Source organism: Gymnodraco acuticeps, unplaced genomic scaffold, assembly GCF_902827175.1.
Source record: "Gymnodraco acuticeps unplaced genomic scaffold, fGymAcu1.1, whole genome shotgun sequence".
Classification (NCBI taxonomy): domain Eukaryota; kingdom Metazoa; phylum Chordata; class Actinopteri; order Perciformes; family Bathydraconidae; genus Gymnodraco; species Gymnodraco acuticeps.
In genome coordinates this window covers 238,054-262,740 of record NW_022990947.1, presented here as the reverse complement: position 1 = coordinate 262,740, position 24,687 = coordinate 238,054, and the positions used below count along the sequence as shown (strand labels likewise).

Sequence of the window (24,687 nt, the reverse complement as noted above, 5' to 3'; positions counted from 1 at the left end):
GGAGAGTTGCAGTGCGAGCAGGAGGCAGAGAAAAGCAGGTACAGCAGCAGCAGCAGCAGCAGCAGCAGCTGCAGCAGCCGTTCAACAAACAGCATCACAGAAAACACACTCTGCTACACTCAGCTGGTAAGTTACACACACACACACACACACACAGACTTTTGCTGCAGCCTCACAAAAACACACACTTACTTACACTGGCTGGCATATAAGGAGGGGCTTCGGGTTTTAATGGATTGTTTGGAATGCATGGTGTGGCAAAGTATCGCCCGGGGTCTCTACACAGTGCACCTTCAGTGATAGAGGTGAAGAGGATACATGATTAAAGATCAAATTAAATCCAGGAGAGTGTTAGAAACTGACTGAAAGGGATCACTGAACATTTCAGCATACATCTGGAATGGTTGAAACATCTTTGTAAGAGGCACAATTATATTATTTTATTATATATTATTGTTATAATACTGATTATGCATTTACATTGTGTCTCTGTAATGTGTATTTTCATAGTTTATTGATAAAGAGTGGATTGTTTTTAGAGTGTGTGTGTGTGCACTGATTGCATTGAAGCCTTTTAAGTAGGTTTATGCTGAAATGAAATGACTATGAATAACAGAATGTGAATTTGTTTGTATTCTCTGCATCTATTTTCATCTCAACATCTTCCAGAACTTTATCCTCTTAAATTGTTATCATAATTTTTTTGACATGAAATAAAGATGATTTAATCATCATATACTTTGAGTTAGTATTTGAAACTGGATGCATACTGAACATTACAAGAGTTGAAATAGTGGATTCATTGATCAGCCAATTGACAATAAACGTACTCTTTTAGTCATTTTATTTAAACCTTTTTTATAAACAGGTAGCCTCGTCGAGATTGGGATCTCTTTTTATAAAAGACAAAACAAACATATGCAGTTAAAGCATAGACAGACCAATATATAAATAACAGACATATAATACATCTAAAGTTACAAACAAATCATTTAATTATTATTTCAAAATACCTATTTCTTGAACTGTATTTTTGAAAACTGTATGAGCATCATTTGGATTTATTCTGGCCAAACTCATCGACGAAATAATCTTTACTTGCAGCTTTACATACAATGCCTATGATTATATAAAGAATACTTGCAACAACCAACATAAATAAAAAAATACAACATGTAGCAGACAATAAAGTAGAATTAGCGGTCATGCTACAGTGTATTGATCTCAGCAGTTTCTCACTGATAATCTCTAAGCTATTACAGTAATAGAATAGATACGTACAACATTGAACACACTTGATAAGTCATGCAGAAGTAAGGCAGTTCCCCTCTGAGTATCATCTCCTTTTTACCCATAACAGTTATCTACACTACAGTATGCAAAACAAAACTGCAGTCGAGATGTTATTTATAGCTATATGACATCTAAACAGTTTTCAGTCATTTAATCGACGTCAGACTTTAGGCGGCTCACAGTGATACCGGTAAAATCACCATGTACAGTAGCGTTATCAGTGGAGGAGAAAAGAGGAAGTTCTTCCAGGTCATCAGTTTAAAAAAGATGAACAGAGCAGAGAGAAAAGATAAGGAGAAGCGAAAATGGTATGGGAGGTAGAGGTGAGCATATCACACATAACTTCCTACTTTCAGGAGAGGAGGAGATCTGTGAGAAAGAAAGAAGTGAAAGGTTTCAGGTCGAACACTGAAAGGCGCGGGTGTCAACACACAAAACTGTTTGTGTGCCCGTTGAACATTTCTTAAACAGATACCTTCAGAGAAACAGTTTCATATCCTGAATAGCAACCAGACACAAAGTCATACCTGTGTCGATTCTTTTTCTAAGGCTAAAGTAAGATTTTATGTAAAAAGACATATTATAATATGAAATATGACATATATAAATACAAAATATCTGATAAAATTACTTTTTGACATCCAAAGAGGTCAAATCTTATATTTCACAAGAAAGCAAAGATGCAGTCCAAACATTGAAAAATACAAATGTGTGTGTACATACATCTAAATTAAACCAACTACACTTGATTTGGAACAACAGGAATATAGATATGAAACAAATATAAAACTAGTTCTTCTAATTTTCTTGCCCTAATTTTCAACAGTACAATTTTGCTTGCGTATTAATAAACAATCTAAAACTGTAATATATATAATATAAAACATAATGTATATTATATTAAAGGATAAATGGGGCTATTTCACTGCAGAATACTTCTGAACTTTTACTAAAGCATCCTTTGAATACTGAACATGATATTGCAATATTTTTCTACTTGATAATTAATCTGAAGGCTTTGTCCTCACCATTATAACCACTTCTTTTACACCTTTTTCTTCAGGGAAAAGATGGAAACAGACCAGGGGATTTTCTCACCAGCAAGAAGTCCTTTTCTCAGAGATGAGCAAAGAGAAAGGTCTCAGCACAGTTTCTATCTAAGCTCACCTCAGCTCTACATGAAGCCCCCAAAACTCTCCCCTCCCAGATACCCCAGCATATCACCCAGCAGAGACACCTACAGTGTGTTCAGCCCCCCTGCTTTCTTTCCCATGCTTGGCCCCAGTTTTGCCCAAAAGGAAGGATCCCAAAAACGCAAAAGAACTCCTTTCAAAATGGACGCCCGTGGAGCTGAATCTCCTGACAGAGGAGCAGAGGAGGCAGACGAAAGCAGCAGTAAGAAGGCGGTGCACTTGACCCACGTCCCCTTCTCCTTCCCACCTCGCCCCATTCCTTCCCCATCGCCTAAGCCCATCCCTGGAATGATCGAGCTAAACAAACTGCAGCTTCATCACAGGTCACCAGGTATGAGTCTACCTGTGCAGGTGAAGCAGGAGCCTCTCAGCCCTTCCCCTGTGTGGCCTTCCTCTCCTCTCCTCCTCCACCCTCCCTACTTCCCACATCTCCACCACAGCCTCCTCCCATACCCCTTCTTCATGCCCAGCCCAGTCATGCACTTCCCCGCTGGTTCTTTCTATCCAAGAGAGAACCCCCGCCCTGGTCATCGCGGCCGTGACGAACCTCCTCGCAGTGGGACGACCAGTGCTGAAAAGCTCGGTTTCAACGTCCATGTGGACGATAGTTATTATGTAGATGTGGGTGGAGACCAGAAGAGATGGAAGTGTCGTATGTGTGAAAAGTCCTACACCTCCAAGTACAACCTGGTTACACATATCCTGGGGCACAACGGCATCAAGCCGCATGGATGTCACCTGTGTGGGAAACTTTTTAAGCAGCTGAGTCACCTGCACACACACCTGCTTACCCACCAGGGCATGAGGCCCCACAAGTGCCAGGTGTGCCACAAGGCCTTCACTCAGACCAGCCACCTGAAGAGACACATGATGCAACACAGTGACGTCAAGCCGTACAGGTAGTTGTTCAGTTGCTTGTGCTTTTATTTTTAACTATTGTCTTTTTTATTCTAATCCTTCATACATTTTATCCTTACCTCTAGCTGCAATGTGTGCGGCAGAGGTTTTGCGTACCCTAGTGAGCTTCGTGCCCATGAGCTGAAACATGAGAAAGGACAGGAGAACGTTTGTGTGGAGTGTGGTCTGGATTTCCCCACACTGGCCCAGCTGAAGAGGCACCTGACCGTTCATCGCGGTCCCACTCTGTACAGGTGAGAGCAAAACCTGTTATTTGCATTGCCTTAATATCTCAATGACTGAATTGCTAAAGCAATAGTTGGAAATACCCACTCTAATGTTATTGTTGAGAGTCAGATGGTGTCTGAATTTGAAGCTACAGCCAGCAGCCAGCAGCAAGTTAGCTCAGCTTAGTATATAGATATAAAAACAGGGCAACAAGTAGTCTGGCTGTCTCCAAAGCTAACAAAATCTGCCATGAAACCCTGTGTGGCAGTGTTGATGTATTTGTGTAGGCTAAACTGGAAGTTATTATTGCACCGGTTAGATTGACAAAACTTCTTCCATTGAAATTTGGATAATTGCAAAAAATTGGACACCGACACCTTTTGTTAATTTCCAAAAAATTCAAAACGTTATTTTTTTAAGTGTGAATGCTTTGCTAGAATTAGAAAAAAAATATTATGCTATGAATAAACTACAACAGGGTCACATGAGGTTCAAAGTCACTACTACTAAGAAGATACGTTTCTCAGCGTTTTTTTCCCTCAACAATCTCTGTAGTCTAATTTAGCGCCTTGTAAGCAACATCCATTTTTTGGACACTGAGACACTTCAAACATATGTTATCGGTGAAATAAAGAGTTGCTGCTAAGTTGCAGATTTGGTTACATTTGGCTTATAGTTTCCCCTTGTTTTCAGTCTTTGTGCTAAGATAAGCTAACAGGTTGCTAAATGTAGCTTCATATCAGTATTCTCATAGAATTCTCAGTAAGAAAGCAGCAAATACATTTCGCTAAATATTGAACTACTGCTTTACCATCATAGTCCTCTATTTGGGTCAATAAAGAAGTATATTCTTGTTGTTCCTGCAGGTGTGCTGAGTGCCAGAAGACTTTCCAGTACCCGAGCCAACTTCAGAACCACATGATGAAACACAAAGACATCCGACCGTATATCTGCAGCGAGTGTGGGATGGAGTTCATCCAGTCACACCACCTGAAACAGCACACTCTCACCCACAAAGTAGGTTTAATTAGGAAGAACAAAAGAAAAGACAAAGGATTTTACATTTTTTGACAGGTTGAAAGCATGGATAGATTTTGGGCATCATCGTTTTGAAGGAGACATTTTTCACACCACATCTTTCACATTTTCTTGTTCTATAGGGGGTGAAGGAGCACAAGTGCCGCATCTGTGGTCGGGAGTTCACCCTGTTGGCAAACATGAAGCGCCACGTCCTCATCCACACCAACATTCGGGCATACCAGTGCCACATGTGCTTCAAAAGTTTTGTCCAAAAACAGACTCTCAAGGCTCACATGATCGTCCACTCGGACATCAAGCCCTATAAATGCAAGGTTGGTCGTAACTAACTCATCAGATGAGATCTTTGCATTGTGTTTTGGCCTTTCACTTCCTCTTTTTTTTACAGTCAATTCTGCTTTCGCTCAATCAGGAAAGGAATAGTTACTTGGATCACACACAGTTAGCTTAGCTTGGCTTCATTTAATTTCAAACCTTTATTTATCCAGGTGTATCCCATTGAGATCATTGATCTCTTTTTCAAGGGAGACCTGCTCAAGTAGGTTCCACGTGAAACATAAAAACATAAACAGAACAACAAAAAGGACATCATAGCTTAGCTTAGCATTGAGACTGGAAACAGGAGGTATAACAGCTAGCTTAGAATTACATGTTACTTGTTAGACGCTTTTATCCAAAGCGACTTACATATTTGTCCAAAGGTAACAAAATAATCTTACCAGCCCCTTTTGAGGTCACTAAATAAGATGTTCTTACATGTATTGATTCTTTAAAAAAAATATCAGTAAAAATCATACATTGTGGTTTTACATGGAGTTATCCGGCAGACTCTGGTACCTTTAGACCAGTGGTTCTCAAAGTGGGGGGCGCAGAGGCATGCCAGAGGGGGCGCGAGAGACCAGGAGGAAAATGGTTATAAAAAATAAATAAAAAATCATACATTGAAAAATGATTGATTCGAAAATAATATGATGCAGTACAGTACTATTACGTCTGGGTCTCTGTGTTTCATTAAAGCTCGGCTCTGTGTGTCTGTGGAACGAGCCATTTTGTGTGCGCGAGCAAGAGAGAGCGCACCGGTACCGGAGATCGTTGTTGCTAGCTTCTGGTGCTAGCGAGCTACGCTAACGGATATAAGGAGTTTTTTCAACAACAAAGTGGAGGAGAGTGCTCTCCTGTCAGACTAAGAGACTCAGTGAACTAAAGGACTCTCTCAGTGTTATCTCAGTAGGTCTCAAATGTTTTGGTCACCATTAATGTAAACAATTATTTCCGAGGCACACGTTTATATGATCATTATAGTTATAAAAAAATAAGAGAATAAATGAAAAACAGGTATGAAATACTATATGACAGTAAAACAAGAATAACGTTTAAAAGGGTGATTTGTAAAATATCCATAAAGAAAAAGTAAATCTGTTTACAGTTCTGTTGTATCCATAGATCTCTTCATTTTGCTCTCAAAGTGCACCAGATTGATGCTTTTAACTTCAATATTTAAAAATAAATCTTCCCGGGGGAGCTTGCCCCCGGACCCCCCTATGTAAGGTCCACACACCACCTATAAAAATAGCACTTGACCCCTGCTTACACTTATATGCCGTGAGCTGATTATTGAGCCTTCATTGTAACAGTCACGGGTACACTGTGTATTTGCGTGGGGATTGTTGCAGTAGAAAATTCCACTGTAGCGACCGGTACATTAATGGGAAACCCTAAATGTTTGAGCACCCTCTATGAAACGTCAAGCGACAGCACCCCCAAAAGAAGTCTCTGGCGCCGCCACTGAGCCTGACTATTTGTGTTGGGGGGGGCCCGACTTTTTTTTTTTTCTCCAAAGGGGGGGCCTGACAGAAAAAGTTGAGAACCACTGCTTTAGACACAGCCAGGCTAGCTGTTTCCTCCTGTTTCCAGTCTTTGTGCTAAACTAAGCTATAAGCAGCTGTTGACTTTAGCATCATATTTAATAGGACACACAGACTGTGTGAAAAAAGTAGACGTAGTTTTCCTGATGTCAACAATTGTGGACTGCCTTTTTTAAGTTCTTGGAGTTTGGCGTTTTGGTCGTCGCCATCTTTGGTTTTTGCGACCAGAAAGACCCAAGAGTGTGGAGCTAAATACAACCGCTGAATGAGAAATGTTTAGGGAACCAAAAAGGTTACGTTCAACTTTTCCTAATTGAAAATAATATTTTAAAGGGTTATTGTTAAACTATTCCTTCAGTATTTACTCCTTTTTGGCTAAAGACATGAATCACTTTTTGTTAACTAAATTAACCAATAATCCTTGCCCTTTTATATTTAGTGGTAGCTGCTATTAAAGTTGTTTAAGTGGAGAGGCAGTTTTGACCTTGGTGTTTGGTGCGAGGACTGAGACGATGACCAGATAGCTGAGAGGCTTTTGGCAGTAGGAGCCTCTTCGTCCATAGGAAGGATATCGCCGCACAAACTGCCTCTCTAACAATGGTCCCCCAGCCTCCCCGGAGAACAAGGCCCTCAAATAGATTTCATCTCGCTTTCTCTGCTGCTGGAGGGAGCTTCCTGTTTTCTCACGGTCCTCTTGGACAGTTTACAGTCCCTCTCTCCTCCTGAAGGAAAGGACCACCCTAATAAAAAAGAATGCAGAGGAAGGACAGCACAGGAGTTGCCCTTCCCTGTTCTCCTCCTGGCCCTGTCTCGATGTTGCTTCCTCTCTCTTTCAGTTTTTTTCTTGTGTGAGTGTGTATGTGTCAGGGAGTGAGAGAGAGGGGGGTAGACAAAGAGGGAAGGAGGAAAACAAGGATAGGAGGAAGGAGAAAGGGTGTGTGTCTATGTATATCTGAATGCATACACATTCATTCATGATTACGTGTTGCTCTACAACTCCACCGTCTGCGATAATTAGTCATCTAACAAAGGAGATTTGGCAGAAAGAAAAATAATAGTTGGTGTGCCCATTGTTTTTGCATCCTTGAATAGTGTTTACAACAGCCAGTCGGGGAAAGTAATCAAGTTATTTTCATGCATGCTATTTTAAGCTGCATGTTTTTCACTTGTTTGTAACCTCATCTTTAATTGTACAATATTTACGAGGGAAAATTGTACTGTTTACCCACTCAACTTCATTTCATTTCATTTCAAACCTTTATTTACCCAGGTGTATCCCATTGAGATCATTGATCTCTTTTTCAAGGGAGACCTGCTAATTTATCTGCCAGCCAGAGTTAAATAGTTACTGGTAGAGAAATAGTAGGAAAAGTTTGACATTCTAGAAATTGTGTTAATTATGTTTCTGGACGGGGTTTAGATGAAAAGACTCTACTCATACATATGTGGTGAAGCTTTTCTTTTTTTACAACTGTGAGTGAGTCAGCCGTGTGAAATGTATAGATTTCTTACTCATGACAACTTACCTGGCTCTGCACTTCTCTCTCTTTGTCTTTCAGCTTTGTGGAAAGGAGTTCAACAGGATGCACAACCTAATGGGCCACATGCATCTCCACTCAGACAGCAAACCCTTCAAATGCCTTTACTGCCCGAGCAAGTTCACGCTTAAGGGAAACCTCACTAGACACATGAAGGTCAAACACGGCGTCATGGACAGAGGGCTAGATGAAAGATGTAAGCATGCACATACTGTAGATGTTACATACATGTTTTGTTGCCAAAGTTGTTTGATGTAATGACTTACATTCTCTGACTTCAGTGTTTCGGCAAAGAGGGCGATTCTGCGTGTCCACTCCCATGGGCCTCCTCACTCGCTTCAGCCAAGAGGAGCCGTTTGATCTTTCCCAGAAACCCCCAGGCCTCCCTAGCCTCCACCTCTCCCAATCTGATGGCGAGAGCGTGCCTGGGAGCTCGTGTCAGGAGGAAGATGAGGAGAGTTTGTACAGAAGGAGCCAGTACAGTCCTGATGTGGACAGACATGAGCAGGCAGGCAGCGACCGGTACATCCCTGAGCTGGAGGAGAGAGGGCAGGGATCTCCAGCTGAACTGAGGCCAGGGGAGAAGCATGAAGAAACGTATCAGCATAGTTCAGATGGACAGACATATGAGAAGGATTCAGCAACAGAAGAAGGGGAGCAGGTGCAGCTTTTACAGTCAGAAGAGACGTCTGAGATGGCCTATGAGTCTGATGTAAGTGACCAGGAGTACCACAACGAGACAGGCTGCACACAGTTGTATGACTATGACTCTGACTCAGAAATAGAGAATGATCTAGATAGCTCTACAGAGCTAGATGAGGCAGAGCAAGGTAAACAGCAGAATGCCATCGATGCAGCAGGTCGCAGGCAGGTGAAATAGTGCATCGCTTGCGCAAAAGGATGTTCATGGAAGTTACGGGACCACGAGAGGAAGAAGAAAACAATGTATGAGGAATATGAGCTGAAGAATGGTGATGCTTTTTAGGGAAGGTTGATGTTATTTTGATCAGAAGGTAGAAGAAAAGTGTGTACAGAAAATCTGTAAATGAAATGGATTATAAAGATGTCTAGCTTAGCACCAAAAAAGGAAAGAAGAACATATCATGTGAATTAACTGAACAAAACATAACAATGAAGAAACTGAAATACAAAGCTGTGAAGCATAACATGTACAGAACATACCATAGACAGACAGAAGGTTGATGTGCATTTATGATTGAATATTATGTTATGGGAATGGCGGTTTTTTGTTTTTATCATTATGATATTGACTCAAGTATGCAATTTTGCTTTAACTTTGATTCTCTTTTAAGTGTGTCAATCGATGATCTTAAATTAAAAACAGATGTCATTGCTCAAACCATATTTTGAAATGATTTCATTCTTTTTGTGATTTAGATATGACTAAGCTTGAGTTTCTTGGATATTTGAGTATCTTTATGAAATAAACTGTGATTCATTTTGTTGTTTAATGTCTAATGTTTAGATTATTTGATATCGGTTTGTCTCTCTTAGTTCTGTCTTGTGGGTGTAGCTTTGTTTTTATGGCAGTGCATTTCTGTTCACCTGAATGTGATTCTTTGAAATAAATACAAAAATAAAAGCTTGACTACACAATCCTTTGTAATTATCCTGATGTTTGTGTTTGCAGACACTTTATAAACATCCATATAAGTGTTTTTAATGAATATAAGCACCCAAATCCCAATTCTCTCCGTCTGGCACGTACTTCAGCAAGCCAGAGATGATTGCTGTGTGTTTCAAAAAGCTTGCCTTTCTCCTCCTGCTTCTCTTTCAAAGCAAAGGAAGGGGAAGAGAAAACACTTCTCCCCTTCTCTCTTTTAGGTTTTGATCAAACAGCAGTGACGGACACAGTGGGTGTCCCAGACAAAGGCTTCATATGTCTGTATGACTGAGAATAAAGCATTGTTTCCGCTCATTGCAGGAGCCTCACAAAAAATAAGAAATACTCTTCGGAAAAAATATACATTAACATTCAGTGCATTCTGTGAGATATCTTACATGTATCTCATATATTATAAAGTTATCTAGTAAAGGGTTATTTAAAATATAATTTACTGGGTTTCAATGTAACATTAAGCCCACTTAGATGTAGTCACATATACCTCACTCTGAGGTGCCAGTTCAGGTAAACACCAAGTCATTTCTTGTCAGATGAAATGCAGAACAGCAGCTTCTCTATTTCTACCAGTGACGACCACCATGTCCAAAAGGGTGAAACTGCAAACAGTTTGAGGAAGTTCTCACATCCTCCTCTCCTTTCCTTTCCTCACCTACACGTTTCAATCCCTACAACAGAGAGAGGATTTACTGTGTGTCTCTTATACAGCTTCTTTCAGCAGCATCATACTGAGTAATCTCTGAGGAACAACATGTATGGCTGACCACACTTCAGAGACTTCATGAAAGACGATGTTTCATAATGGTAACTCTATCCTTCATGTGAGTTTAATGAACTGAAACTTGAGCAATCATGAGAATGCAAAGATTACCCAGAACAGGTCGATAGTGATGTGATGGGAACATGAGTAGTGTGGTATGACACGGTTCATTGTTCTGCTTTGGAAACATACTAAAAGCTGTAAAATACCCTCAACTTATATGAATATAATGTTATCTATACTTTCCTACAGCAGATAACTCGGATGTTCAGGCCGCACATTTCAGAGTTTAGTTGAGTAGAAGTACATTATGTATAAAAGTCTTATCAGTAAACATATGAATTCATTAAATGTAAATATTAATACATTTGATTATTAGATTGGTATTCAAAATGCATCAATTGCTAAGCAGTTGGCTGAGGTTGAGTTAGTTTTGAAGTTTTTTAAATACTTTGGTATTTTAACCCCAGTGAAACTCAGTCCAGGGGCCGGGACACAGGATAAATCTGAGAGGTCATGAGAGGACTAATGAAAAAAGGACCCTAACCGTTGCCTTTTTAGTGAAATATTGAATGTGTAAATGTATCAAGTAATAAGGACTGGCAAAAAATACAAGAAATACTTAAGTAGAGTACAAGCCACATTAATTACTTTCATTTACTCAAGTAAATGTATTAAGTTATTTTCCCATGCTTCCAAAAACATTCTTGCTTGTTTTCTGTATGTTTTAAAACATTCTTCAACTGATCTGTTCAGTCCTTTATCAAACTAAATGACCAAATATGTGCTGTAACCAGCTCATCAATTTAGAGTATTTGCTGTTTTCCGTGATTAATACATATGGAGTTACTTTATGTTTTAGACTGTTTGTATGGCAAAACTAAGCATCTTTCACATTATTGCATGTCTTGTTTACTAACTAATTCAAAGATAAACATCAAATTAATTCCCTTTTAGACATAAATGTGCTATTTTGTAATGTTGCGATGCTATGACTGTGAAATTAAAAGGATAGGAGTTAATGTTTGTAACTGATATATACTGAAAACAAAAACTTCTGAATTCTTTATATCCCTGAATCATATCCATAAACAAACGTCACTTTAAATGAAGTGAATAGTATGGTAAGAGGTTTATGATGACTCTTTTGATGGAAATTGACTACACCCTTTGTATCGGCTAAAACGATTGCAAACAACGAGGACACAGCAGTGAAAAAACACTCTATAAAAATAGTCAGTTTATTCCTCAAAAGATATTTGTATCCCCACCTGTGTGTCTGGAAATGTTTCCTGTGAGTTCTCTATAGTGCAGCTCAGGGAAGAGCTTCCTGTTTTGATGGTGAATGAGAGAACGAGATGGTGCTAAAATTCTTCCACGTTTTTGTTTAACAAAACTGTCCCACCCCAGTATCAACCTGTCACCTCGTTTGACCCACAGCCAAGAAAGCTTACTGTAATAATAGCGGAGGGCTGTCCTTCTTAAAAACAATAACAGTGAAATAGAGGTGAGAGGACAAATGTGTTGTGCTGTACATGTACTAATAAATACACAGTTAAAGTCAATTATCCAAAAGTAAAAACCGTTTAGGGTGCATCATTTTGACAGTGTGTTACTATTCCAGGGGTTGTATAATTGTATGGCTGTTTTTCCTTTTAAATAAAAATATCTGATGTCCTAACAAACATAAGGAAGCATCCAACATGTATAAGTAACAAACACTTTTACTTTGTATGGCTTTATTTTCAGGTCCACTGGGCAGAGTGAAACTGCTCCCTCTCTACTTCAGTGGATCTAACTCCTCTTTATGTAAACAGCGCCCTCTTTTGTCACAACATGGGTACTTCTTAAGTGTTCTGCATTTTTTTTCAAATTAATACATTTTTAATTTCAAGACATTCCCCCAATATTTTAATTTGAGAGCACATCCCTGCAACAGAGTCTCTATTATTCCCCGAAGCCAACGACTTGATGGGTGATCTACTAAGGATGACATTTTTTCTAAAAACGAATACAAATTAACGTTGTTATTGTACTCCATTATCTAAATACCTTTGTTATAATTACAATATGTATTGATCGAGAAAAAGATATAAAAACAATAGGCTATTACCCTTTTGTTAGCACTTTTGGTACAACCCTCTTGTGTCGTCCCCCATCCCGGGTTAAGTGGTGGTTTCGTCCAAAGATGGCAGCCTCCGTGTGGAAGCGGTGTGTGACTGCGGCCGTCAAAGTTAAATGTTTATCCCCGTCTTTTTCAGGTAAACTGATCTAATATAAAGCCATGGATAAAATCACAGTTTACATTATCGCATTGGTTTGTTTATCTGTTACACCTTTGTTGTTTACTTTTCATTATGTTGATGTTTAGGAGCTAAATGTCCCCAGTTGATGTTGCAAGCTAACTGTAGCTAACGTTACATGAACCTGCTAAACAGCACACGTGTGTTAATGTTTTGTAATTGTTAACGAGCTTATAAACGTGTAGTGTTTGTATCTATATGACCTGACTGACCTTGTGTCTTCGCAGCCAGGAGATGGTTGCTCTCAGCAGCTTACACAGACACCAAAGTGTGGGAGGCCAGGGAGAAAGAGCCTCTCAACCTGGGTAAGAGATACAACTGATAATAATGTATTCACATACTATATTCAATGAACAGTCCAGCCAATAATAACTCAAGTCTGCTAACGTGGGTCAGGATTAGTGGGAATTTTGTAGGGAAGACATATTGTCACACAGATCATATGCAGATTATCAATATTCAACAGTTTATCCCTGAACGTGGCAGAAATAACATCTGTTGTAGCGTTTGGAGATGCAAACACTTCCCCCCCCCCCCCCCCCCCCCCTTTTAACTAAAACAAGGATCACATTACACATGGCATGTTTTACTCTCTTTCTCAGACATTTTGCAATCGGGGCCCTGATTGTATATTATGTAGTTTTCTCTGTGAAGTATAATAATAATAATAATACCTTGATTCTTATTGTGCCTTTCAAAAGTAGTTAACCAAAATAAATGCATTCTAAAACTGTCATCATTAAAGGACAATACCCACCCCAGGCCACATCCTGTCCACTGTGCTGTGGTCTCGACAGAGATACAGAATGATCTGCTTTCGTACCTTCAGGCTACAAATCAGCGTCTTTCCTCAAGCAGAAAGACTGCTAAACTCATTCTTTACACTCCACCATTCCATCAAAAAAAAAGAAGCTAAATAGGACATAACTGCTTTGTGTTTATCAAGCCTGTGTTGTACAATAACAATCCATCGAGCCTCAAACCTACTGACTAAAATGCACCAAGTATTTCATGAGTATCAAAAACTTATTCTTAGTTGTATTTTCTTTTTTCGATTAAAATGATTCCTGACTTGAATCATAATTTGGTCAAATATATTTTGGATTTGTGAAACTTAACTATTATAATAACATCTGTATTGACACCTAGCCCTATCATCATCAATAGATTTCATGTCAAAAGAACGAGGACATTGTTTTATTGCTGCATGTAGGACATCAACATCTTGTTGTGTGTGCACTTGGTCACCACACGAGGGCAGTGTAATGCTACAGCCTCATGTTGCATGGTAATTGTTCAATAGTTAAAACAAAATTAGATTGTCGGCTATGGCTTTATTAAATTAATATCAATACATGTTTTTTTTTAATTGTTTAAATGGGTAGTATTAACTGGCTCAAATGTGCTACTGTACATGAACTGTTTTAAAGTCCTGTGTTTCTGTTTTTTATAACTTACAGCTCTACTTGCCAACAATATGGACAGGACATACGACAGAAATCTTCCAGTTAGCTCTCTGACTGTGTCTCGGGTAAGCTCTAGATTTAGATCCTCTCTATTTAATTGTTTGTCCTGCCACTGATCAGTATAAATAAACAAATATTTGTGAATCTGATAACAGTAGATACAACATATTTTAACACACATTTGAATTCCTGTTTCAGTTTGTTGACACCATTTCATCTCAAGAGGAAGTGAACCAAGCAGAGTACTACCTTTACAAGTAAGAAGGATCACGTTTACTCTTTCTGCATCAGTTTCTGTGTCAGATTCCTGCTGCTTAGTTGGTTTTGTGTGTTTCTCTTGGAATGAGTTGTCTGTTTTCAGTTTATGTTCTGTCACATGCTTTTCTTTGTTCGTGGCAACGCCAGACTTTTCCTGTTAACTCCTTCCTCTGGAATCTGCACCCAGTCCTGTGATAATAGGATTTAGTAAATTCCCCAATCACACCCTTGTTCACAGCATATTCATTTTAATAATCAGGTACAAATCAAATAACCACCTTTGCATTTAGGAAAACTAGAAAATAGTTATTTTTAGTAATGGCTTCTACTGTCCCACATGTGTTCCGGACTCTTGTCTTTTGGTTATAAGCTCTGACATTTCTTCGAGTGTTCAGTTTGCTCTTTGCAAACCAAGCAACCAAAATAATGTCTTGTGAAATTCAAATATGATCACGTTTCATCTCTACTCTTCTTCACATCTTCCCAAAAAATATATCTTGCCTAATGCCTGTTATTAAAGCCAAAGTTTAATGGATATATATTTAATAAAAATGTGTTGTCATTTTTTCCCCAGGTTTCGTCACAGTCCAAACTGTTGGTACCTGAGAGACTGGACCATTCACAGTTGGATAAGGCAGTGTCTAAAATACGGAGTCAAAGAGAAGGCCTTGCACACACTTAAAAACAAGGTACACAACACGTTAGCATCCCTCAATTAAATCAACTCACAATTCTCTTTGTTCAATGCAAAAGGGATCCATCTTTTTAGTAATAAAGGAAATCTGATCAGGCTCCTGCTGCTGGGGTCTGACAGCTGCAGTTATCAGACAGTCAGAGCAATCACAGATCCTAACTTGACCACCCAGAAGCACTTTCAAACTGATCTGAGCAGAACATAACATCTCACGTTTGACATTTCAGCCCAGCATGTGTACTGTTCATTAGTGAGTTGTAGACTCAGGGAATCACTGAATTTTCCAAAGCAGTGTTTTGGAGCGAGGTAGAACAGAGTGTGCTCGGACAGTAGAGCCTCTGATGTTGTGATTGGTGTCGTGTTACTGTGAGACTTTGATGCATTAGGAATCAGCAGTTGTGTTTTGTTGTATTAAGGTAAACGGTCAATGCTCATAATAATGCAAAACATCTTGTGTGTGCAGGTCCAGTATGGAATATTCCCAGATGACTTCACGTTTAACCTGCTCATAGATTCTTACATTAAGGACGGAGACTTTAAAAGTAAGGCTTTTTTTAAAAACATGTTTCTGAACAATCATCTGGAAAAACAGGGCCAGGCAGACTATAATAAAATACAATCTCTGCAGACACATTCCTGTTGTCTTTGGATATAGTGGAAACAGACTGTCTATCGAAACCAGTAACATCAGATTTCAAACATTTCTTTCCTTGTTTGTAAAATACAGAAGTGAAGGGGAAGCCTGGTTATTTGTTCTGTAATAACAGTAGACGATAAACAATACTTCATATTTGGCACAAAGTGAAAGCGCATACAGTAGATGGTATTCCAGTGTTTTCAGTTGCATGGTACATTTACAATTACATTTGATACAATTATGAACTCATTCAGTTGTTATGTTAATTTTATACTGTATAACTTCAGTATTGCCAATCAAATCTAAGGTTGTTTTACATTAGATTATTAATCAACAATATTATATTTTGTGTTGTCAGGAAATCCCATAAATAGACTAAAACCTTCAATATATTGTACCTGTTGACCCATTCTGCCTGAGAAACTAAAATCTGATAGATCTTATTCCTCTCAACTTAATTTTTGCCCCAAAACTATTAAGAGATGGTGAGTTGGTTCCCATCCACCTATTTGGAACCTCATTTTCATTTCTGTGCATAGGAAAACCTGAGATGAAACTTCAATACTAATGGCAGATCTGTGTGGACTATAAAGTTCTTAAAATGAATCATTTAGAAACCATTATAAATGCCATGCTACGATCACATGTTCCCTTATTGTTGCCCAAGCAGAAGTTCAATTAGATGAATATTCACATAACTTTTGTGATTTAAATAAATGTGCATTCATTAAAAGAAATTCTTTAGATTTGTAATATGTTAACTAAATGTTGTCTTTTCAAAACATTGTTTGACAATAAGAAAATATATTTTCACCAGACTTAACCTTTTAACTTGAAAAACAGGGTGAACAGAAATAGTAAAGACCTAATGTAATTAAAGGACTTGCTCTGCTGACTTATATCATTAGAGGGAAGAAATCCTTGTAATATCGACAATTGTTTTTATTGTTATTTTCCTCATAACAAGATTTAATTAGAGGGTGTAGCAATGACTATGTATTTGTGGTAATTACAGGTGCGTGCTCTGTGGTTGAAGAAGTGATGCTACAGGAGGCCTTCGACCTTTCCTCCACTCAGATCCTGTCTCTGTATGCCCTGGCCAGTTACCTAGCAACCAGACCACAACTCGCTGTGAGTGAAACGACGGCAACATGCAAAAACATGATCCCAAAATAATGTTATGTTTGTAAATACAGTACTCCATATTCATTTTGGCGCCACACTAAAGGCAACGATTTTAATTGCAATGCATTATAATGGAAAAAAGCTATTTTATTAGCATAAATGTTAAAGCATCACAAATCTGCTTACCCTTGCTCCTCGCTGTGTGCAGGTGTCAGAGGAGAGGATGTTGGGAGCATCGCTGCTCCTCTGTGGGATGAAGCAGGAAAACTCTGTTGGCCTCAGCGCTCAGCTGCTGGGCAACGCTCTGCTGGGTGTGGATTTGGGTTTCTTCACCCACTTCATGTGATTCACTCAGTGTTCTTTCTTTATGCACTTTGTCTAATTTGTTCTTCTCCTTCTTTCCAATCCAGGTAAGGTGGAGATGTCAAAGGGCATTCATGCCTTGTTCAAAGAGATGCCTCTCTCCTGGGAGCGAGGGTATCTGAGCCGGGCGCTGGCTGTCATGGAGGGAGTGGCTGCTGCTTCTGGGGACGTCAAGCTGTCCAAAGACTCAGTAAGGATTGAGAAAATGTGTAAATGTTTTTAGAAGAATACGTTGGTCAATGATATCCTATCTCATAACAAATGAAAACAAGAAACGAAAGCCTTGGAAGAGGCAGGTTTTTCCCTTTTCTAACCGAACAGTTTGCCCCTAATTCAAGTCTGCGGTGTCAATCTTCTCCACTGACTGTGGGTTTGACGTCAAATTCAACTTTAAGACTGTTCTGGAGAAAAGACTTGTTTTTAAAATATGATTCAGTGTTGTCACAGAACACATCATCACAAACGCGCTCAGTAGAGACTGTTGTTACTGTCCAGGTGGGGTGTGTGACACAGACAGTCTCCATCTGCTGAGATAAAACACACATGCGGTCATTTTGTTGTTCTTGTTACATAATTGCAACAACACACACTGGGGTGTAGCGCCTCTAATCCAGCCTGTGCTGTCCAGTTCAATACTCCAGCTTTGTCCACGTGTAATGAGATTGTGGCTGGCCTGCAGCACAGAGGATGTCTGTGAGAATCACTGCGACGGGAACTAAACCGCTTGTGTCAGACGGCAGCACAGCAATAATGTAGACAGAGCGGATAATGCTGCAGGACAGAGGAAATATTACATCTCAAATGAAAATACTGGTGACTGCCGCCTCAGGTGACAGTTAATCTTACTTCTACCTAAAATTAAGAGGTGAGGTCAGCGTGTCTGTCCTTGAAATGAAATCTTAGAAAATATGTTCCTTTCCTTCAAAATGTTTAAATGTAAATCAGATAACGTACAGGCAGTAACACCTCTTTCAGCAGTTCTACCCTTTATTGATTTTGAACACGTAATCATTTAAAACTATATTTGTTCTGCATACTCAATGTTAGTTGTTTAACTTATTTTCAGCTGGACTACATGAACGACCTGCTGCAGGAACTGTCTTCTTCCTCAGACAGCAAGTCCTCTGGAGAGGAGTCAGCAGGAGAGGAGGTAAAGAAAGAAAACCCCGTCGATGAAGAAGATGAGGCGGAGCAGGCTAAGCTCCCTCAATATGTCAGCAGATTCAAGGTGGGTGTTAGTTGTGTACAGCGGGGGTCTTCTTTTGTTTGGAGCAACTGAATTAACCTCAGCTATCGTTGTTGGGACGAGTCCGTAAACACAGACATAAAAACAGAGGCTTTTTTGATCAACTTCACCAAGAACACCAGTCATTACAGATTCATTTCTTGCTGTTCCTACCTTTTTAATGTAAGAGCCCAATATAAATGCACTCAACATTTTTGCTGAATCCAGCTGTGTATGTCTATTTGAGGACTGAGATGGATGTGCTGGTTTTTTACTGGTCAATGACTGAAATCTTTTATTTCAGAAGATGCCCTTGTTATTACCACACTACAAGCTCTATTATTAAACTACTATTTAGTTTTACTGCAAAAAATATATCTAATTTGTCCTTCAGTGCATTTATTGGGCATGTCCTGCCCAAATGTGTTGAATACATTTTCCTCCTCCTAAAGGATTTTTGTCAATGTTAAGAAGCTTGCACATTTCTCCTTTCCTGCCGTTGTTGGCACATTGATGTGTTTAAGGATCTGTCACCACCACCACCTGTTGTCCAGTGTGAACACATTGGCTGAACAAAACAAATCTGATACCAGCCAATAAGTGTGGTCCGTTACTGGTACGCCATAACTACACTTGTGTTAAACATACTCCAAAAAAAAAACATTTACAGAAACCCAGGTCTTCATCATGTGCTGAACTAAGTGGTTTGGTTCACTGCATTTCAGGTTTGCGTTTAATCATTGGCTTGATTGGGCCTTTATAACAGAGCCAGCCAATAATTATATGTTGACTCAAAATTCCTTATCAGAACATCCAGTCCTTGATGTTTTTTTCATACTATGACTCCAGCTAATCTGTCTCTTTTTGGTATGTATCAAATAAGCTGGTTTTGAGTTTTGTGGTCACTGTTGGGTTCTTTAACATAGTTTTTGTTTCCCTGCCTCTTCAGGAGCTGTGTAGCCGGCTGGAGTCTGAGGGCAAAGTGGACTCTGCCTCGTTCCTCGCTGCAGGGACCGCTCTGGCCCAGCAGAACATGGCTGCTGCGGAGAAACCTGACCTGGAGCTGTACAAGAGCAACATGCCGGCCTGGGAGGCAGAGAGGAAGCAGCTGATCCAGAGAGAGAAGAAGCTGAGGGAGCAGGCTGAGCAGGAGAAACGGGAGAAGTTAGCAGCCCAGGCCGCAGCCAAGCAGCAGGGGATGAGAGCCGAACAATGACACCTGACATTTTCATTGAGTTTACCTGTGGAAATTGTGGAAATTGTGAAATATCAACAGCCACATCTACAACATTACCATTGTGTCACTATTCAGTTTTGTAAATAACAATTATTGTGTGCTTATGTGAGAACTTAGTAAGTATTGCTCTGTTTTTATAATACGAAATAGAGCAAATATTAAAATAATGTATCAAAAATTGTGTCTCATTTGTTGTTTTTCTCGGATGATATCATTATTTTAACATATGCATACATCAATAACCGTCAAGCCCGATGGTCGAGTGACCTCATGTAAGCAAAAGAAGGGAAAGATTGTGCCACCAAATCCTCCCACTCCTTTCTCTGTGTGTTTGTGTGCGTGCGAGTCAAATGCAGGAGATGCTTTTGACTCGCACGCACACACTATGTTTTCTCACAGGGGACTGAAAGTGGTATTGCACGGAAGAATTTACTTATAGCCAATCTAGAAAGAACCACATTCTTTGCTTGGAAAGAAATGCATTAGAGGCCAGAAGCATTTTGTGCATAAAGAAAAACATAAATAATGCAGTAAAAATCCTGATATATATATATTAAGTTAGACATACATTTCAAATCTGTGTTTGTTAAAGAATTAAAAAGGTCAACATGAGAGTGCAGCATCAGCTAAACCTTTGACACGTCATATGAGCATTAGGAGGGTTATTTAGCATAGTAGAGGAAATATCATTGGTGTATTATATTTACTTCCTTTGAAATATACCTTTGGTGAAACAATTCAGAATTTGGTTTGAGTTTTTAATTGACCTTTGAAACGATAGTAATACGTTGTTGCATCTGAGCTGCTTAGTAAGAATGTAAAATGGTTTTAATTGCATTTCAGAACACATACACTAATACATGGCTGTATGAATAGCATTACGACCAGCTCTGATTCATATTTCTCAAAGCATGTAATGTCATCCATACACTCACAAAAGGTTAGCAGTTAAGTTGAACATATATCATTTAGCCTCCTAATGCTGTAACATTTTTGAAGTGATGCTACAGCTTGTTATGCTACAGTCACTTCCTATCTACACTGTTTACTGCTGTCGATTGAAGCTGCTATAGACGTACAGTATCCTAGCAATGAATGTACACATTACTAAAGTCCCCACTTTTATACTGCAACCCAATCCAATATGCCACTGGCACAGGTTGGAGAAGTACTCAGATCTTATACTTAAGTGCTCAGAGTGTAGGAATACTCTGTTACAAGTGAAAGTCCTGCATTCAAAATGTGACGCAAGTAAAAGTACAAAAGTATTAGCATCAAAATATACTTAAAGTACCAACAGAGAAAGTACCTATTATACAAACATTTCAGAATAATATATATGGTATGTTTTGACTTTAACTATTGATGCATTAAAGTGTTATCAAAGCTGGTAAAGGTGCAGCTAGTTGAATGACTTTGTATACTGCAGGGTAGCTTGTGAATTGACTCCAGGTGGAACTAAAGTCTGATTTAAGAGTTGATTATATTTCACATCCTTTTACATTGCATTTAGCTGACGCTTTTATCCAAAGCGACTTACTTACTTAGTACATTCGACCAGGAAGACACAACCTTGAAGAAAACAGAATCATATAAGTACATCAGGTTTCATAGAGCCAAACATTTCAAGTGCTACTCAACTGGCTTTAGGTAAGCCAGCCCTTTATTAGTATATAAGTGCTTTGTTAGTAATTCTATCGCTCGAAGTGGAGTCGAAAGAGATGAGTTTTCAGTTTGCGCCGGAAGATGTGCAAGCTATCTGCTGTCCTGATGTCAATGGGGAGCTCATTCCACCATCTTGGAGCCAGGATAGCAAACCCACGTGTTTTTGCCGATGGGAACTTGGGTCCCCCTCGCAGCGAGGGTGCAGCGAGTCGTTTGGCTGATGCAGAGCGTAGTGCACGCGCTGGGGTGTACGGTTTAACCATGTCCTGGATGTACGAAGGGCCAGATCCATTGGCAGCATGGTAAGCAAGTACCAGTGTCTTGAAGTGGATTCTAGCAGTTACCGGAAGCCAGTGAAGGGAGCGGAGGAGCGGAGTGGTGTGGGAAAATTTAGGAAGGTTGAAGACCAGACGAGCGGCTGCATTCTGGGTGAGCTGCAGAGGTCGGATGGCACATGCAGGTAGACCAGCCAGGATCGAGGGAGTTGCAGTAGTCTAGGCGTGAGATGACGAGAGCCTGGACCAGAACCTGCGTCGCTTTCTGTGTCAGCTGGGGACGTATCCTCCTGATGTTGTAAAGCGTGTATCTGCAGCAGCGGGTTGTAGCAGCGATGTTTGCAGTGAAGGACAGGTTGTTATCTAGGGTCACACCCAGATTCCTTGCAGTCTGAGTCGGGGAAACAACTGAGGTGCCGATGTTGATTGTTAGGTCAAGAGTGGGACAATCTTTTCCCGGAAGGAAGAGCAGTTCAGTCTTGTCAAGGTTGAGCTTGAGGTGATGAGCAGACATCCACTGAGAGATGTCAGCTAGACAAGCAGAGATGCGTGCGACGACCTGGGTCTCTGAGCGGGGAAAGGACAGAATTAATTGGGTGTCGTCAGCGTAGCAGTGGTATGAAAAACCATGCGGGCTAATGACTGATCCGAGCGAGTTTGTGTACAGGGAGAAGAGGAGGGGACCAAGAACAGAGCCCTGAGGGACCCCTGTAGTTAATTGACAAGGGTCGGACTCAGACCCTCTCCAAGTCACCCTGTAGGTACGGTCTTTGAGGTATGAGGTGAGGAGGGAAAGTGCAGAGCCTGAAACTCCAAGTTTTTGGAGAGTGCGAAGGAGGATCTGATGATTCACCGTGTCGAATGCAGCAGACAGGTCCAACAGGATGATGACAGAGGAGAGGGATGCAGTTTTGGCAGTGTGCAGTTCCTCCGTGACAGCAATGAGAGCAGTTTCTGTGGAGTGACCTGCCTTAGGTAAAGTACAAGTATCTCAACATTGTACTTAAGTACAGTACTTGAGTAAATCTACGTGGTTACTTCCCACCTCTGGTCACTGGTTTGAAACTAACTAATAGTTGCATGATCTTAACACACCAACTGAGTCATCAATAAAGTGATGAAAGAAGCAATCTAAAGTGTATCCATGCATCTTGTACCAGCTGGACTCTGCAAACCGTTGTTCTGTAATGCTTATCTCTTATAACACTTAACCGTGTAAAATCTGAAGAGAATGAATTAGCTCTAATCTGCAGTATAAATGGGTCATTCATCATCATTTGTCTGCTTGTAGTCCTCAAACTCAACTTAAAATCACTGGTTTGAAAGTAACTCAATTGTTTACATTTCTTGCTGAAATTGAACCTGGGTGTTTGAGCAAGTGTGAGGAAGGTGGGCTAACACTACGGATGAACCAAATCAGTTGAGACGTGATGAAGGGATAAAAGTCAGGAAGCTTGAAATCCACATTACCGGTTATGCGATGCAGAGAGCCTCTTAAGTGTTTTAAAAGAGCTGCGTGTGTTTTCGTGGAGGGACAGGAGGAACTGTGTCATGGGTTATTGGACATGTGTAAATATTACATGAATGCAAAACACCTGCTTCTCTAAAAAGAACATGTGTCTCACCAGGAAATCTTATTTGTAGAAAAAAGACAATTCAGCACATCCTTATTTAATATTTGAGGTTAAGGAAAAGTACAGCCATGTTAAGATAACACATCTGCTCAAATAACTTAAGCATTTGCTAATTGAGCATTATTTAGTATTGTTCACATTTGATAGTACATTCTTAACATGCAGACACAAACAATTTTTCTTTTTTTTCATCTTTTAACTAAAGTTAATAATGAGTTCCTATTGTTGATTTGTATCTTTTATATCTGAGACGAGAGCGTCTGTAAAGCAGATAACATGATAAGATTCTGGATCCAGAGACACATGTTTATTAATATTTCATTATTCATTAAGGTCAACTGCATCATATTTAACATTTGAAAGAGATTAGTGAAGTCAGATTACATTTGTCCTTCTGTTTGTTTTGAGGGTATGCATGGCTTTCATGTGTCCTCCTGGTGTGTTGTGTTGAAACAGTAATAAATTAGGGAGATGAGCAGCGGTAATTAGAAATTGGATTTATTTGCTGTCTGATTCATTTCCCTCTTTTTGTCATCATTAGCTGAGATATAATAACCTTTTAAAGCTATTAAAGTGTCCACATCAATGCTGCGCAGTGTTTCAAATTGATGCATATGTAGGCTATATTAATTTTGGATTTTTGTTATAACATAATATAAATAATGGGGATATTAGGAACATATCACAATTATTTGTTTCTCATAAAAAATAAATAAAATAAAATCTCACTAGGCATGTGTTTAGAAGAACAATCTATGTATGACTTTTCCTCACTCAGAGCTCTGTATCCAAGTCCCACTGTCCTAATAGGACATGTGTTAAAATATGAATATTGAAAGTCTTAAAATGAGCATACACTTACAAAATCAAAATCAATTACAGAAAAGTCTAATAGAAAAAATGATCCTTATAAAGCACAGACATATTATGTTTCCTGAAAATGTAATCAATTATCTGCTGTACTTCCATAAAAGGTGCTGGTGCCACCTATTTAAAAAAAAGAAATCTATGTGATAATTGTTTTACACAATGTGCACTTTCCCAAAGACTGTTCTCAAATAATGAAAGGCTCCTCTGCTGTGCTGTATGGCAGATGACTCTTGTCCAAACATGGCCCTCACCATTTGAATATGTTATGTTTTGATACGGATTTCCAGTATCTCTCAACCTCTGACCAATTCATTTTATTAACAAAACTTTGTGAAAGAGTATTGACCCCTTGATGAGGTTATGTTGCTAAAACACATGTCTGAAGGATGATGTAACGGTAAGGCAAGACGAATCAAAGCTGTTCTGGAAGCTGTAGTTCCGGTCATGACACCGACAGTATCACGATGCAAACTTTTTGTCA

The 24,687-nt window shown here is 39.5% G+C and overlaps 2 protein-coding genes across 2 annotated transcripts; both read left to right on the top strand.

Annotated features, from left to right (window-relative positions):
- Positions 1-4: 4 nt before the first annotated feature.
- Positions 5-9,669, top strand: znf366 (zinc finger protein 366). The gene is made up of 7 exons (XM_034234849.1): positions 5-126; positions 2,357-3,385; positions 3,470-3,637; positions 4,478-4,628; positions 4,772-4,963; positions 8,074-8,248; positions 8,334-9,669. The coding sequence occupies exons 2-7, from the start codon at positions 2,364-2,366 to the stop codon at positions 8,930-8,932; spliced, it is 2,307 nt and encodes a 768-aa protein (XP_034090740.1). The 5' UTR covers positions 5-126; positions 2,357-2,363; the 3' UTR covers positions 8,933-9,669.
- A 2,931-nt stretch (positions 9,670-12,600) lies between these two features.
- mrps27 (mitochondrial ribosomal protein S27) lies at positions 12,601-19,940 on the top strand. The gene is made up of 11 exons (XM_034234804.1): positions 12,601-12,715; positions 12,985-13,062; positions 14,218-14,288; positions 14,422-14,480; positions 15,056-15,170; positions 15,639-15,717; positions 16,828-16,943; positions 17,146-17,248; positions 17,348-17,490; positions 18,367-18,528; positions 19,475-19,940. Exons 1-11 carry the CDS (start codon positions 12,643-12,645, stop codon positions 19,739-19,741), a joined length of 1,266 nt encoding a protein of 421 aa, XP_034090695.1. The 5' UTR covers positions 12,601-12,642; the 3' UTR covers positions 19,742-19,940.
- The last annotated feature ends 4,747 nt before the right edge of the window (positions 19,941-24,687 follow it).